This window comes from Thermothielavioides terrestris, chromosome 5, assembly GCF_000226115.1.
Source record: "Thermothielavioides terrestris NRRL 8126 chromosome 5, complete sequence".
Taxonomy (NCBI): domain Eukaryota; kingdom Fungi; phylum Ascomycota; class Sordariomycetes; order Sordariales; family Chaetomiaceae; genus Thermothielavioides; species Thermothielavioides terrestris.
Genome location: NC_016461.1, coordinates 1,181,297 through 1,197,804, shown reverse-complemented (window position 1 = coordinate 1,197,804; position 16,508 = coordinate 1,181,297). Strand labels below are relative to the sequence as shown.

Here is a 16,508-nt window from a genome sequence, read left to right as displayed (position 1 = left end):
GTCAAGGGCGAGATGGGTATGAGTAGGCAACAATGGGGGTATGGTAATGATAAGGGCAAATGGACGGAAATTCAAAGGGGTAAAAGGGACTCGGCTGACATATCCGAGTTGTCGACATAGGAAACGAGGTGCGAAATGAAAGGTTGATGTCTGACAGTGCTGGCTTCTCTCCGTCCTTGCCTGCCTGCTGCTCGCCAAATGTGAGGAGAGAATAAAAGAAATGGAAATGAAGAAGGAAACCGTTGAACCCGCCTTCCAAAACATATACCAAACTCCAAGAACCCCTTTAGATGGGATATTTTGCCTCAAAGAGCACCCAGCCCGTTGCTGGCCCTTCCACTTCCGTAGTCTCCCGGATTCCGGCAGAATCAAGGAGTATCGATAATAGGAAAACAACTCGCAATCTGGGAGCAGATCTCCCTGTTGACAAGTTGTTCCGACTCGACCCCGCCTGCTCAGAGTTGCCCGTTGAGGTAGAGGGGGAGTTTGCTGGAGCTTGTGACCCGGAAACTGAAGAAGGAAGCCCGCGACGCTGCATCACGGATTATCGAAGGACTATGCGCACATGCGCCCCAGTATTTTCCGGGAGGATAAACCTAAACCGGCCTCCTCGCTGTCCGGAGCGGGGACTGGTGAGCGGCAGCTTATCGAAGGGGAGTCGGTGTCGGCAGAAGAAAGAGAGACGTCAAAGAGAGACATCGAGGACCAGGCTGACATCCCGCACGTTCGGCCCAGCCAGGTCTTCGAGAACGGGAATAAGGTCCAGTAACTCATTATCGTGGGCATCCGAGAACCAGCTGCTGATAGGAACCGCGTGCTGCGGGTGGAAGATGTACGACGTCGGCGAATTGTCGATGATAATGGTGTCCTTCAGGTCACGGCCGACCTGCGACAGGTCCTTCACGTAGTTACCCTGATGGTTGTAGCAGCTCTCCCGGAATAACCGATGATGGACCACCTTGTGGATGTCCAGCTGATCGAGGAGCGGGTCGCCATACTGCCAACGAGTCAGCATTGAGCCAGCCTAGCCAGCGCATGGAATCGGGACTCACCTTAGCCACCGACGCCGTGAAGACGACAACCTCATAGAGCTCGCCAACCCTCTTCATGAACTGGTCGACACCCGGCCTCTTGATTACGTAGACATTATGGTAGTTGCCCTCGATCTCTACCGGTATTGTGAAGTCGGCTTGGTGGAGGATCTGCAATGGTCAGCATGGGATGACTGGCGCTGCCAAGGGTGTTACGGCTTGCTCACCTTGAACGAGCTATGCACTAATGTTTCGTCCAGATCGAGGACGAGGCATTTCCGACCTTTATGTTCGGGCGCCTGGGGTGGCAGGAGGAACCTTTGGGGCTGATCGGGCGCGAAGACTGGGGGGCTTTCGATCAACGCGCTCGTCGGTGCATTTGGGACTGCTGGGACTGGCCCCGGCGGCGGGGGAGGCACCCTTGGAAGGGCTTCCTCTACGGCTGCGACGGGCCCCTGGTGCGCTTGCTCGTGCTCCTGCTGGTGCGCTTGCTGCCGCGCCGACTCGGCATCCGGCATGGGCACGTCGCCCTCGGCATCTTTCTCGGAGGGGACTTCGTCCACCTTGTCGTCCTCCGCGCTCGCTGCGTGCGGCGGTTCCACGGAGATGACCGGGTTGCTGGAGCCGGGCCCAACCAGCGTAGTCTGCTTCGATTCATTATCCCGCTCTCCGCCGACCGTGGACTGGTCTTGAGTGCTCGCGCCCGAGACCCGCTTCCCGTTCTTGGGAGGCCCCTGCGATACAGGCACTAGCTGGCTGGGTTCCTTCTCGGAGAGGTGGGTTCTGCTGCTTGACGGCTGCTCCGAAGGCGTCGCCGTCCTCCGGCTGGCAGTGGCTGGTCGTGCGGGGATCTTTTCGAGTTTGTGGTTCGGAACCGGGGGTTCAGTGTCAAGGCCGTTCGCGTTGTCCGGAACGCCGCAGCACCCCAAGAAGGCAAAGAAGCCACCCTTCTTCTTCGTTTGAGACATGGCCGCAGGGGAGTGCAGTTCCGAGTTGCCTGGTGTCGCCGTCGGCCCTGTTCCCGCACCTAAACGGTTACTAGACGCGTTTCCATTGTGGTTCGGCCGTAACATACTGCCTCTGGATTCCTTGGAGCGTCCGCCGATGCTGTCTCTCGGATCACTGGCCGTCGCGCCGCTCATTCCCGTCGCTGTTGGCGAAGGCTGGACTCGCTGGGACGATGACCTTGAGGGCACTGGTAGAAGCGCCCTGCTCTTCTTCGAAGCTCCGTCCTCGGGTGTGAGCATCTCCTTCTCCTTTGAGCTCTCAGCTACTGCCTGCGGCTTCTCGTCTGTACCCCGAGCCATGGCGGTGTGCGAGGGCGGGGGGCGGAGGCGGCGTTGAAGGTTTTCCCGGAAGAATTCAGAACCTTTCGGAAGCGTGTCAACCAGAAGACTTCACATAAACGCGCCATTGGAGGGGTTGTCGGCCAATCCAACCTCAGCGCATGTCTCGACGCGGTGACTCGGTCGGGCAACCAGGGTGCAGCCTTGCGGCTGACCAATTCAGAGAACACACCACGCAATCGATGCGCCGCGGCTGCGGCCGGCCTCAGAGGTCGCCAGGTGTGGCCGCACGCCTGATGCAGACTGGATTAACCCACCTCAAGGGATCGGAAAGGTACCCAGCTGTCGTCCAGCCCCGATCTCAGCGTGTATAGCCGCCAAGCCGCACGGCTTGCTCCAGCTCTTCGCGGCTGTTGCTGGACGACCCGCTGCCCCCCAAGTCGAGTGCGCGCCCTCGAAAGGAAAGGGAATCGTTGCCGGTTGTCGCAGGCGGGGCGAAAGCGTTGGGCCTGACCGTGACAGGCGGTCGATTCCGGCGGGAAATTGGCGGGCGCGGTCGATCGTGAAAGGGGCCGAGCAACACGCGGTGTCTGCCTAAGCCCAGCGCCGTGTCGGAAGAAAACGTTGCGTTGGGAAAACGAGGTCCAAAGGGGCTGGCCACTCCCCGAAAAGAAAAAAAAAGGGGCGAACGAAACTGGCTGCCTATGGCCGAGCGGAAGGAGAATTAGAAGAAGAGCTGTCTCAACGGCCGAGGAAATCGTGAGGGCGCGAGCGACAGGATTGACTTGGAAAGGTGATCGGTCGGTTGGGTAGTTACTGGGGTTCCAGGTCGCTCGAGGCACAGAGGGCGACGGGGGATTAGACAACCAAGAGTGGAATAGCGAGCTGGACAGCTGGAGATTAGCCAGGTGGAGGGAAACGCTGCAGAAAGGGGGCTGAGATGCTGCGAGTTACCACCTAGCCTGGCGCTAAGCAATAACTACCACTTGCAAACTAGGTGAGTCAATGCTGGATTACATAATACGCCTCTAACATTATTTATCGCAGCCCAGCGCGGATCAAGTAGCTGTAAGTTTGCTCTCAGGTACGAGTACTGTACATGGCTGCTCCATCGGTTTATATCCGTCCAACGCATGCCCCCTGTGCCCGAGGCCGTCCAGGTTTGTCTGCAAGAAGACGATCCATAATTCTGCAGCGGACGAAGCGCAGTTCTCATGAAGGGCTGTTCACAATGCAAGTACGGATATTGCTTCTTCCCTCGCCCGCAACCAATTAACTATAGCGCTCGCGTGGCCGAACTCGCCAGCCTGGCGCAGAATGCCAGCTTCCGTTGAACTATCAGTTCACGGTTCGAAAGCCAGTTGCAAGTAACTAACTGCGTCTCGATCCCTTCCGTCTGGATGTCGGTGATAGATAGGTAGGTCGGGATGCGTTAAACACACCACACCACACCCGACTAACAGTATGGGCAATGTTGTCCCGACTCCCTTGACAACTACGGCGCTAGCAACTGATACCTAGTTTTAAGCTTGAACTGCTTTGGCTGGGCACTGTAGGTACTTCAGCGGCTCAAAGCCAGCCCAGATCGGCAACGTTGGGAGTCGGACACATTGGACGGACGCATTGGAATCGGGAAGCTTCACCTTTTCACTCCACAGTTGATCCACATCGGTGCAAGCTCGGTGGCGTGCAGGCTGCCCTGTCAAGTACAGTACATACACAGTAGTGTAGCGTGCTACGGCAGAGAGCGGGAGAGGCAGCGCAGACAGTGGACGGCCTTTCATGAACGGCGAGCACGGCATCTCCTGGGCCGGATGCCAGGAAGCTGTAAGCAGCTGTCTGATTGGCCGTGTTGCCGCCGGGGACGGTGATGGGGGAGGATGGGCCTCTGGGTTGCGGCCAGTCGCCAAGCATTGCTTTGTCTCTGTCGGTGCAGTTTGAAGGCCGTTCACAAACTCAAGCCCTTTTCTCCTGACAGAGCGGCGCGAAATGATTGTTGCTGCTGAGAGGCGGGCTTCCTTCCCCCGGATGGACCCGCACCCTCCCACATGCGAGACCCTTCCTTCCTGTGCAGTAGTGCTCCGGTCCATCCCGCTCCGGCATCCCGCTCCGGCATCCCGTCCGTTGGCCCTGCATCGTCTCTCACGGCACAGTGGCGGCCGATTATCCCAGTTCAAAGAGAGGCTGATCTCTCCCTGCGAAGGCATTTCAATTGGAGCTCCGGCTTCCGCGAAGTGCCATCGCAAGTCCAATCAACAAAAACAGCTTCTTTGGACTCTTCTGGGCATTTTCGTATCTATGGCTGCATATGATGCCCTACACTGAATTTCGCCCACAAGGAATTGAGAATGCACATCCTCTCTCGGCAATCGCGTGCCCTCCTGGTTTTGCTCGTTGCGCTGAACGGGGGCGGAGGTTTCCGGACCCCGGACGACCTCGTACCCAAAACGGAGAACCACGGTTATATTTACTCTACATTACTTGCATATTGGAACTATCCGTAACCCGTCGATCCAAATGGTGTTCATGATGACACAGATTAACACGTCTGGGCTGTGAGGAAGAGATGCGGAGCCCACATATCATAAATTACGGCGGGATACCAGGTCTTGGAGTTTCTATGTAGGTACGTTCGGATACAGTACATAGGTACAATACGGTGCAGCATACTAGTGCGATACTCTAGGTAGTGCACACCAGATCACAAAGCTACTCCCTTAGCAATCTAGGAGCCATTTTGAGCGCAAAAGAATAGTGCCTCTAGTAGTTGAAAGTAACTTATACACTTCAAAAGGGGGATTGCTGTTTTGTCGTTGAGTTTTGAGATTTTGGTTGATCCCCCTGTGTATGACAAGTTTCCGGGTTATCACTGATCAGGTAACTTTCACTAATATGGACCCTCCAGCAGTTGGGTGCTGGAGCAGGCGTTGCTGATTGGGTAGCTGGCTTGCCTGGGGACGCCGATGACGTTTCTGGCGTTCACATGCCTCGGCCGACCAACGTCGGATCGGGAAACGGAAGCAGGACCAGGACAACCTCCAAGCAATGCGTCTCTGGCAGAGGTATTGCTTATCCCCTGACGCCGAATACAAGTCTACCCAAGGCCGATTTGCTAGCAACGTTGGATTTTGTTTTCCCTTTCTTCTCTCCATCTCTCGATCTCTCCGGCTGTCGCCATCGCCGCCGGAAGCTGAGGCTCGGTTTCCCCTCGGTACTGCGCCGGCGCCGTCGCATCGGCCCCCCATCCTCGCATCGTCGCATCCCGCCCCGCCTCCGCCATCATTAATCGGTCTGTTCGAGTTTCAGACAGTCCCGCAGACGCGACGCTAATGGGATACTGTGTCTGACTCTCCCGAGCACTCGGGATACGCGCACGCGCCGTGGTGCCTCGTCGACGCTGTTGACGCAGTTGACGCGGACAGCCATGGCGGCGCAATCGACGCTGCGGCAGTCCGCCGCCGAGGAGGCCATCGCCGCCTTCATTGACAAGTACACCGAGCTCATCCGCAGCAAACTACGCAAAACCTCCAAGACCACCCGCCTGCTCTCCGCGCTGGCCCTCGTCGCATCCATCATCCTTGCCGGCGAGGGCGCCCGTCGGCGGTGGAAGCGCAAGCGCGCAGAGCGAGAGGAAGGTCGCAAGCTGGTGCGCACCAACTCGTGGTTGCACAACAAGGACGGCTCCCGCACCATCTTCGTGCCCTACAGGGACAGAACCGCCAAGGTGGTTATCCACAGCACGAAGCGCCTCACCTTCGAGGCTCACCGGCGCCTGTTTCTGAGCCCTCCGAAGAAGTCGGGCCTGGCCGACGGGACGGTCCCCTCGCCCGAGACCAAGCCCGGCGTCAACTTGGCCTTCCTCCACCAGCTCAGCAGCCTGCTGAGCATCATGGTCCCGAGGTGGACCAGCAAGGAGGCCGCCCTACTGATGGGACTGAGCGCGTCCCTGATGATGCGTACCTACTTGTCGCTCGTCGTTGCCCGCCTCGACGGTGAGATTGTGCGCGATCTCATGGCCGGCAATGGCAAGCTGTTCCTGTGGGGGCTGGTCAAGTGGTGCGGCCTCGGCGGCGTCGCCACGTACACGAATTCCATGATCAAGTTCCTCGAGGGCAAAGTGTCCATCGCCTTCCGCACGCGGTTGACGCGCTACATCCACGACCTCTATCTGAACGACAACCTCAACTATTACAAGGTTCATAATCTAGATGGCGGTGTGGGGTTATCGACGGACCAGTTTATCACGCACGATCTCACCAGGTTCTGCGCCGCCGCGGCAAACCTCTACTCGTCGCTAGGGAAGCCGTTCGTCGATATTTGCATCTTCAACTACCAGCTGTACCGGTCGCTCGGCCCCTTTGCCCTCACCGGCTTGTTTAGCGCCTATCTCGCCAGCTCGAGCATTCTAAGGAGGTTGGCTCCCGAGTTCGCTCAGCAGAGGGCCACAGAGGCTCAGACGGAAGGCGAGTTCCGCAGTCTCCATGGGCGCCTGATGGCCAATGCCGAAGAGATCGCCTTCTACGGCGGAGGCGAAAGGGAGAAGGGCTTCCTCGACGGTGTCTTCGAATTGCTGAAGGATCGGAAGGCCCTCATGTACCGGGCCAGGGCCAGGTACATCATGTTCGAGGATCTTATCGTCAAGTACGGCTGGAGCGCCTACGGGTATGCCTTAGCTTCGTTGCCCGTCTTCCTCCCCGCCTGGAGCGGCGCCCACGGAAAGTTGGAGCCAGCCGCACAGGCCGAGAAGGGCGGGCGCGAGCGAGGACGCATGAAGAATTTCATCTTCAACAAGCGATTGATGCTGTCGCTTGCTGACGCCGGTACACGCATGATATATGAGCTCAAGGACCTTTCGGAGCTGGCCGGCTACACCAGCCGAGTTTACACGCTCATCTCGACGCTGCACAGGGTCCACGCGTGCGCCTATCCTGTTAAGGGCATGGGAAATGAGCTGTACTCCCTGTCGGACGTCCAAGGCACAATGCAGCGAGGTTTTGACGGCGTCCGGTTTGAAAACGTGCCCATCGTCGCTCCTTCTCTGTGGCCGAATGGAGGCGATGAGCTGATTGAGTCTCTTTCGATGATTGTACGCAGCGGGGACCACCTCCTGATCTCAGGCCCCAACGGCGTCGGCAAGAGCGCCATCGCCCGCGTCCTCGCGGGGCTCTGGCCCGTTTACAGGGGCCTGGTCAGCCGACCCAAAAACAACGGCGAGGACGGCATCATGTTCCTCCCTCAGCGCCCGTACCTCAGCATCGGCACTCTCCGCGACCAGGTAATCTATCCAGATGGCGCGGCCGACATGCGCGAGAAGCACAGGACCGAGAGAGACCTCCAGAACGTGCTCGACCTGGTCCACCTGGATTACCTGCCCAATCGCTTCGAGGACAGGTGGAATGCTCGCAAGGAGTGGAAAGATGTGTTAAGCGGCGGCGAGAAGCAGCGGTTGGCCATTGCCCGGCTGCTCTACCACCAGCCCAAGTATGCCTTCATCGATGAGGGCACGAGTGCTGTCTCCAGTGATGTCGAGGGTCTCTTGTACGAGACGTGCAAGCAGAAAGGGATCAGTAAGTCCGACGCCCTCCTCTCTCTCTTCGGGCCGCTTCCGCGTGCTAACCCCGTTGCCTAACTCAGCGCTCATCACCATCTCGACCCGCGCCTCGTTGAAGAAGTATCACCGCTACAGCCTCACGCTCGGCCTCGGCCCTTACGGAAACGAGTGGGACTTCCAGCGCATCGGCACTCCGAGCGAGAAGATGCAGGCTGAGCGCGAGCTCTCGGAGCTGAGGGCCCGGCTGGAGCAGGTGGAGGCGTGGAAGGCTAGGCACGCTGAAATCGTTCGCGAGCTGGCGCAGGTGTGGGTTGAGGGTGGTGAAGACGGGGACACGGCGCCGCTTCCGTATGGCGAGACGGAGCCGTCGCAGAAGACCGACACCGAGGCTGAGGAGACCCAGGATGAAGCTGATTTCCACGAGGCGCAGGAGATGATGGGCGATGAGACGGACGCGGAGAGGAGACATGGAACGTCGGATGGGGCCGAAATGAGGAACAGCACCGGTCGGGAGAGCGGGTCAACGGTTATTGTATGAGTTATCGATGAGTGGGATGTGTTTGATTCTGGACGTATTATGATTATGAAAATGCACACATACAATACAGCGAACCAGCGTAGGAAACTCATCTACTTTGTACCACTGCGTTGGTGCACTTCCCCGAGGATGCCATTCAGGGGTAATGCGATGGTGGCCAGGTAGCACACAACTGACCGCGCGGAAGGGAAGCTGAATAAAAGAACCAGTGAATCGAGATTCTGATCCCGACACAGTCTGAGGCCGCTGTCGCACTTGTGTGCTTATGAATGCAAAGGGGAACGGCTATAGAACCGGGCAGCGCATCGAAAAGACCGTTTAATAGACTTATACGGTATAGTTTTGTCATTTGTGACTTTTTTTTTTTTTTTTTTATTGAGCTCCAAGTATCAGTCTCAACGCCTCCTCCTTCTCTCATCGCTGCGAGAAAACGCCGCCGGTTCTGAGACCGTAAACCTCCAGAGTAATGCCGGCCTGGGAATGACGAAAGAAAGGCGATGGATTGAGTGGGAGAATTGTTCTAGGTGTCCATTGAAATCCAGGAAGTGCGAGAGTGGCGCGTCTCTGACACTAGTAGCCAACCCATGGTGCCGTTGCCCCCGACGATGAGAATAATCAGACGCCTAACCCAATCGAAGCTTACATCATGGGCTGCTGGTAAGGCCCAGTTGTCCCTTGTCTAGTGAGTAGACGGCGACGAACTGAGGACCGGAGACGCATTTCGAACGCTAGGGCGCCGCCATACCGTGGGTGCGTCGAAGTCGGCCGAGTCAGACAGCAAAAGAACAGCAACGCGGACAAAAGCTCAAACATCAATTCGACCCTCGCCCAATCTGCAAACATAGACGAACAAAATCATGCTGAGATCACACCAAGCCCGTCTCCAAGCCATGCTCCTTACCCAAAAGAAGGATGAACAACACCAGAGCCGACGGAAAGACACCATCTGCACCAGACCCAAGGACCCGTTAAGTCGTGACATCCCATCAAATCACCCATGATCCCGAATTCCCAAGCAGGTGTCCAGTCCAGTCCAGCCGCGGCCAGCCCAATCCAAGACTCGACCAGTCAAACCGAACAAATCGTCCTAACCTGACCTTCTCCAAAAAAAGGCAAAAAAGAAAAGAAGAAAAAGAAAAGAAAAGAAAAGCCCACGACAGAAACGCCAACCCTCTGTACCGCACCGGAAGTACCCGGGTTTTTCCTGTCGGGTTGATATGCTGAAGTAGCCCCTGAAACAAAGCATAGAACTGACGTGGCACGCAAGCCAACCAAAACATTACTCAATCGACACCCACACCATACATGCCACGTGTTCGACAAACCACCGGTGTACGCCGAATACGTTCGTAGCGAAAAAGAGAGAAGGAAAAAGAGAGAAAAAGCGGTCAGGCGCAGACAAAGCGACCGTCTCCCCCGCCAAAAAGGGCTTCCCAGGCAGCGTGCCAGTCGCGCTCTGCCGTGGTAGCCACAGAGAAGGGCAATATAATATATATATCAGGAATGATGGAGCATGGTCGAAGTTGCGGCAGCAGAAACGAAACCCCAGCACAGCAGCGTTGCGGAAGGCGCAAACTCAGGCCACCCGCTAGGGTTCCCCAAGCGCCGACTCGGGCGTGTCGACCCGAGTCCCAGCGGAATCGGAACCTGAGGCCGACGAGGGTTGCGGTGTGTCTGGATCCGGACCATCAACAGCACGTTTGCGCCTATCCGGCAGCAGCGCCGGTGCCGAAGCCGACAGCCCAGACGAGAGCGAGCCAAGGGATGCTCCGTCATCGTGCGGGAGGGGCCCAAACCGCGCCTCGTAACGCTGCAGCAGCGCCAGCCGCTCAGCCAAGGTGTCCAGCACCTCCGACATGGGGGCGCGCAGGTCGTTGGGATCCCGCGTCGGGTCGTTCGCCAGGACGAGGTGGCGGACGGCGAGGGTGGATACGCACGCCTGTTGGTCGGTTAGTTCCTCGCTCTACTGAACCGGCGAGAGTTGCAGGTAAGGACATGGGTATACTTACCTCAATCCGGCTGACCTGATGCTCCATGAAGTTCAACAAGAACCGCTCGGTGACCTCCCCGCCGCGCCTCTTTATGCGCTCCATGAGCTCCGTCTCGGGCGGCTGCAGACGCCCGGGTGCCTCCTGGAGCGCGCTGCACAACCTCTCAAGCCGCAGCGACACGTGCCAGAGCTCCCAGACGTCCTCCGGCCTGATTTCCAGCCCGGCATCCCTGAGCGTGGCGGGCTTCTCGGACTCGGACTGCGCTCGCTCGTGAAGGTTGTGCTGGTCAATTCTACCCGCCAGAGCGTGCGGGTAAAGCGAGTAGATGTACTCCGGGTTTTCGAGGCCCTTCAGCTTCTTCTCCCCCATCTCTTTGACCTCGAAGCCCTGGCTGCTCAGAGAGCGGAGCTCACTGCGGATGGCTCGTGCGTAAGGGTCATCGTCGAAGGTGTCCTCAGCCGAAGTCTCTTGGTACGTCTCGAGACAGCGCTGGATTTCCAGGATGAAGTCGGACGACACAGTGATCTGCCCGCCGTCGGCACAGGCCGAGACCCGGCTTGCCTTGTTTACCACCGGGCCGAGGTAATCCATGCGTCGAGTGACGGGGTCCTGCTCGGCCAGCGGCTCGCCCCAGTGAATACCCATCCGGACCGACAAGCCCCTGAAGATGAGCCTGTTCTCTCGGTCGAACGTTGGCTGGCAGGTGACCGAGTTGAGCATCTCGTTGGGCCAGTTGACCGTCAGGAGCTGCATCTGGACCGCGAAGCACCAGAGCAGCGCCGCCGTGGCCGTAGCAAAAGTCACCATGAAGGCATCGCCTTCCGACTTGACCTCGAACCCACCGATGAGCCTGAGCTGCCGCCGCATAACCTCGTTGTGCAGCTTTAGAGCCGACCGCATCGCGTCCGGGTAGTTCTCCCAAAGCTGCGTCGAATTCTTGATGTCTGTGAAGACAATGGCAATGTTACCAGTCGGAGCAGGCACCTCGGCGTCGAGTCGCAGTAAGGTCGAATCGAGCGGCCCCTCCGCCTTGGTCTTTCTGCCCCTGCGGGACGAGACGGGGAGACCGTTGTCGTCTTGCGGGAAGTTGAACCACGACATGCTTTGGCCCCTGTGCATCCGCGAGCGTTCGCGCCGCTGCTTGAGGTTTGCCACACCCAGAAGCATTACCATGATCTTGTCCTTGGAACCATAGGCCATGGCAAGATCCCGTATCTTCTGTGCCGCCCGCATCAAATCGCCGCGCTCGGTACGGGCGATATCGCAAACATGCTCGGGAGAGAGATATTCCCACACCTCCCTGGTGGCGATGAGAATGGTCTCGTCCTGATCTTTGATCGTATGATGCGTGACGTGAGGCGCAGCTTGCACCGCAGGCATGAAGTCCGCGTAACCGAAAGCCCGAGAGACGGGAAGAAGCTCGTTCAGGCGCCCTTGGCGTGAGACCCAGCCGCCAGCATCTCGGATGCGCGAGCGTTCTTGAGGATCAGCCGGATCGTGCTTTTTGGTCAACATTTCGTACTGGCCGTCGTTCCGGATGAGCATCGCTTGGACGTCGCCCACATTGGCCACATACAGCTCCTGCTCGGTGATGTAGACGACGGTGGCAACAGCGCCAGAATTGAGATCTTCCTTGCTCAGGACCAGCGAGGCTTGTGATCCGCGGTGTGTCATTAGCGACCTGTCCTCTGCATGTTGACTCGCAGCCGTAATCAGGTCTTTGTTAAGGGCCAAGAATGCGCGCCGAAAGGCGTCTTGTGGTGTCTCGCCCTGAGCCGCTTTGCGTTCATTCAGTTCGTGCGCAAAGATATTACCAAAGTTCTCATGGAGATACTTGGCGACCTTGGAGCCGCTGCTGGGAAGCGTCTGCCCATCAAACAGGCCCAAGAGAGTCTCCGAGTCGGACGAATTGAAGCGTGGAACCACGAGGTCGATGGTCGACAGGTGTTCGTTCTTGCCGAGCGTGTCGGCCATACCGTATGGCATGTACCCGGCCAGCGAGCTCGACGTTCTGACACGACGATCTTCGCTCTGGTCGGGAATGCTCGGCTGGGTGAGCGTCACGTCTATCAGGCCCAAGACGCGGAGGTTCGCTAGCCGATTGAAATCGGAATACTGCTCGCGTGTCTGCCCAACCATGCCGGGATAGCTCTGCTTGATCTCCAGGCGTCTGTTACCAGACAGGTTGAGATACCGCAGGTTGGGGTTGAGGTTCCAGTTCCAATCGTACGGCACGTTTGCAATATTGTACTTGAGCGAGTTGCTACCGCAGTCCAGTACGGCCAGCCTCCTCGCCCGGGAGATATCTGCTGGTAGATTGATGAACTTGTTGTTGTTGATGTGCAGCGTCTGCAAGAGAGAGTAGTCTTCCAAGGCGTCGGCCGGCAGGCTCGTGAGTTCGTTGCCTGAGAGGTACAACTCGGTGAGCTGCGGCCAGCTCCGGAGGGCGCGCTGCGGCATGTCGTTCAGGCCGTTGTATGAGAGATTGAGAACTCGAAGCTCGTGCAGTTTCATGAGCGTTTCCCAATCATCGTCGTCCAGCGAGTTTTCGGCAAGGTACAGATGGCGGAGGGACCCGGCAAAGGTGGTGGTCAGAAGTGCCGAGTGACTAGAATCCTTCCTGATGCCGCCGGACACCGGGGGAGCACTGCTCTGGGTGCTCCGTGAGACCACCGACGTTTTCCGGCCGCCCTTTCCGTACAAGGATACCATCGAGCCCTTCCTGTCACCGCTGGGCGGAACGGGGGATGGACCGACGCTGAGAAGCGTGCTGGAAGCTTGGCTCGGGCGCCTGGACGCATCGCCATTGAGCTCCTCGACGCTCGGCATTGGCGACACAGCGCGCGTCGTTCCCGAAAGCTTGCTGCCGAGAGAGCTGGCTGCGCTGGCTGTTTCTTCAGGAGGCACTGGCGGACGGGATGCGGGTTTGGGAAAGCTATCCAGAAGATTGGACGACGCATTCAGAGTTTCCAGCTTGTTTGCATACCACAGTTCCATGGGAAGCTTGCGGATGTTGTTCCCGCGGACGTCCAGCACGCGCAGCTCCGTTAGACAGCCAATCTCGGGTGGGAGCTGGCGTATCAAGTTGTGCGCTATGCTGAAGTGCTCGAGCTTCTTGAGGCTGCCAATCTGGCTGGGCAAGGAGACAAAGTAATTCCGGTCAAGCACCAGACGCTCGAGGCTCGGCATGTTGTTGAACGAGTCGTCAATGCTGGCTAACTGGGCGCTGGATAGATTGAGGAGCTTGAGCGTCGGGACAGACGCCCGGATGTCGAACTTGGTGACGGGGTTCCAGTTGAGCTTCAAGCTGCGCAACCTCTCGAACGTACCCACAAATTGGGACACGGAGTTGTGGTCAGCGGTCAGGATCTCCAGCTTCGGGAGCTGGGCAATGACGTCGATGTTGGCTATCGCGTTGTACTTGATGTCGAGCTCACGGAGGCTGCTCAGGTTTCTGAACGAACTGGGGAAAGACCCGCTCAACCGATTGTTGGTGATGACGAATTTCTCCAGGTTCCGCAGCTTCCCAATGGCATCCGGGAGCTCGCTGATGAGGTTAAAGCTGAGATCGAGGTCGACGAGGCTTTCCAGATCACAGACGAACGCAGGAAGCTTCTCCAGAAAGTTGGAAGAGATGTTTAGCGTCCGCAGCACCGAATAGGCGCCAAAATAGGCAGGCAGATGGCTGAGCCGATTGTTAGCCAAGTTGAATTTGAGGAGCCCGGTAAGGCCGCCGAGGTCGACGTGCTCGAGCTGCTCCAGGCGATTGTTCGACACATCCAGCAACGTCAGCTTGTTCGCCCAGCCTAGGCTCGGCGGTAGTTTCCGGGCCTCGTTGTTGGTGTACTTGATGTCCCGAAGGTTCTCGCAGGCCTGGATGAAGTCGCGCGGTACGTCCAGAGAGAGATTCCTGGACAAGTTGAGAGAGATGATGTCTGCGGCCTTGGAATAGAGAGCAACCGGGATTGCGGTCAAGTTGCGGCCGGACAAGTCGACGTGGCTGAGCTTCTGCATGCGGCCAAATCCCACGTTGTGCGCGACGGCGTGGAAGCCGCTTTCGCGGGCCGACAGGAACATGAAGCGGCAAATGTAGCTGTTGTCCTCGCGCCCGATGTCCTCTATCCTGTCGCGGTCCTCGTATCCAACTTGCTGGAGCAGCCGCTTCTGCATCAGCAGCGGACGCTCGGCAGGGCTCAGGATCCTGACCAGATCATGCTTCTTCAGGATTATGTTGTAGTTTTCCACGCCGTCGATCACGTAGGACTTCTTGACGATTTGCGAGATGAGGTCCGAGACTGTCGCGTCCAACGCCATCTGGAGCGTCGCGAAAGTGCCATCTGCCCTGAACACGCGGATGCAATAATTTGTCAACTTCTCTTCCGGCCTCGGCGGACTGCCAATGTCGTCGGCTTCGGGAACCTGGGCCGATGCCTCGTCTCCTCGGCGAACCGCCCAGCTGTCGGGGGCGTTCCAGGCGCCGCTCGGGTCAGTGGGCTTGATGGGCAACTTGTCGAAATCTAGATCACTCAGGAAAGCGGTATCCATGGGCGTCAACGGTGTCCGCTTGCTGAGAATGCCCTCCATATCATTGAGGTTCGTGTCGAGGTGGAACACGGTCCCTCCAGCATCCTGCCTGTCGGTAGGGCCGATGTTCTCATCGGCGTCGTCATGCTGTCTGATGGCACGGCTCTTTTTCGACGAGAAGGGGAACTTGTTGTTGAAGGTCGCCGCCCGCGAAAACGGGGGCCGGGGTCCGTAGGCGTCGCGGTGGTCGGGCGAGCCTGGCCACTCGGACCCCTGCGGCGTGGATCGGTCGCCGAAAGGAAGCTCGTGTCGAGAAGGCCGTGGTAGAAGCGACTGGGTGGATGAGCTGAGTTTGCCTAGGTCGCCCGCGTCGTCCTTCTCCCTCCTTCCGCGCAGGCGACCAAGGAAGCGCCGTTTCGGCTGGCGGCCCGGGGACGTCTGTCCATCACCGCTAGCGTTCTTGGAGCTCCAGTAGGTACTGTTCGCGCTCGGAGCTGGGCTCTGGGCTCGCGACCTCGCGCCGTACATGCCGGTCGAGCCACTGCGTTCCTTGGCGGGGACTAGGGTAGAATCCTCCCTGCTGACGGATGGCCGGAGCGACCTCGGGTCTTCGTTGCTCTTGTTGTGTTTATGATGGTGCCCCGGCAAGTGCACAATTGAGTGGCCGGACCGCCCAGAACCGGATGTTTTTGGCGGATTCTGCGAGGAGCCGTCGGTGACGTAGCGATCACGATCCGGGCCACTGAGAATGTCCCGGACGGGCGCGACGCCATATCGCGCGATGTCCTAGATTACGGCATTCAGCGTTAGGGTTGAAAGAAAGCACGGAGGTAACATTTGGCGGATCAATGGGGGCGGATTGCCGAAAGAAGGAAGGGGCAGAACATAGGTAGTCCGAGGCTAAGGGAGGGAGTGGGGTCGCACGCACGTCGGGTTCCTGGTACAAGAACGGCACGACTTCCGGAGCGGGCACGGGCGTCCGCGGGCGCGACGACGGCGAGCCATCCCTGCCGTGGTCAGTAGCGTTGGAGAGGTTGCGATCGCGGTGAGGCCGGGTGTGGCTGTACGAATGCGAGCGGTGTTCCTTGCCGGCGCCGGGGTGTGGAAGGCTGATCTCGGACGAGTCCCTCCCGGGAAACTCCTCGCCAAAAAAGCCCTGGAGTTTCCGCAACCCTCCCCTTGTAGCACTGGTTCTAGAGCCTTGGCTGCTGGCCGTCGTGGTGATGCTGGCGATGGACGGGCGCCTTTCGTCGGTGAAATACGCCGCGTCGGGAGACTCGGTGCTGCCTGCAGGGGTCGGGCGGCTGATGGATGTGCGGACGCCGGGAGACAGCTGGGAGGCTAGCGAGAGGTTATCGGTCGAGTCGTTGTAAAAAGTGGTGGGAATCTGGTCGGTGCTGGTCGGCGCCGAAGCGGCGCCGCTGGAGTTGGCCATCCAGGGCGGGCCTTGTCCGAAAGAACCGGTGGATGGATTTGTCTGCTGCTGGGCGCGCGACGCCCGGCCGCCGGCGGGGTCCAGGATGGCGAGATCGCGGCGGTAATCGAATAGGTCGCTCATAGCATGCTCGCGCATCGATGTGCTGGAGT

General features: G+C 58.5%; 3 protein-coding genes across 3 annotated transcripts; 1 reads left to right on the top strand and 2 right to left on the bottom strand.

The window, feature by feature from the left end:
* Positions 1–474: 474 nt before the first annotated feature.
* On the bottom strand, positions 475–2,806 carry THITE_2121050 (uncharacterized protein). Its single transcript, XM_003656388.1, has 5 exons — positions 2,635–2,806; positions 2,107–2,400; positions 1,259–2,058; positions 1,053–1,202; positions 475–997 (listed from the first exon to the last, which is right to left on the bottom strand). The coding sequence occupies exons 2-5, from the start codon at positions 2,336–2,338 to the stop codon at positions 686–688; spliced, it is 1,494 nt and encodes a 497-aa protein (XP_003656436.1). The 5' UTR covers positions 2,339–2,400; positions 2,635–2,806; the 3' UTR covers positions 475–685.
* A 2,526-nt stretch (positions 2,807–5,332) lies between these two features.
* On the top strand, positions 5,333–8,730 carry THITE_2121047 (uncharacterized protein). The gene is made up of 2 exons (XM_003656387.1): positions 5,333–7,884; positions 7,952–8,730. Exons 1-2 carry the CDS (start codon positions 5,742–5,744, stop codon positions 8,404–8,406), a joined length of 2,598 nt encoding a protein of 865 aa, XP_003656435.1. The 5' UTR covers positions 5,333–5,741; the 3' UTR covers positions 8,407–8,730.
* Positions 8,731–9,994: 1,264 nt separating this feature from the next.
* On the bottom strand, positions 9,995–16,494 carry THITE_2146951 (uncharacterized protein; the record flags this gene model as incomplete). The annotated part of the gene is made up of 3 exons (XM_003656386.1): positions 9,995–10,345; positions 10,416–15,707; positions 16,213–16,494. 3 exons carry the CDS (start codon positions 16,492–16,494, stop codon positions 9,995–9,997), a joined length of 5,925 nt encoding a protein of 1,974 aa, XP_003656434.1.
* Positions 16,495–16,508: the final 14 nt, after the last annotated feature.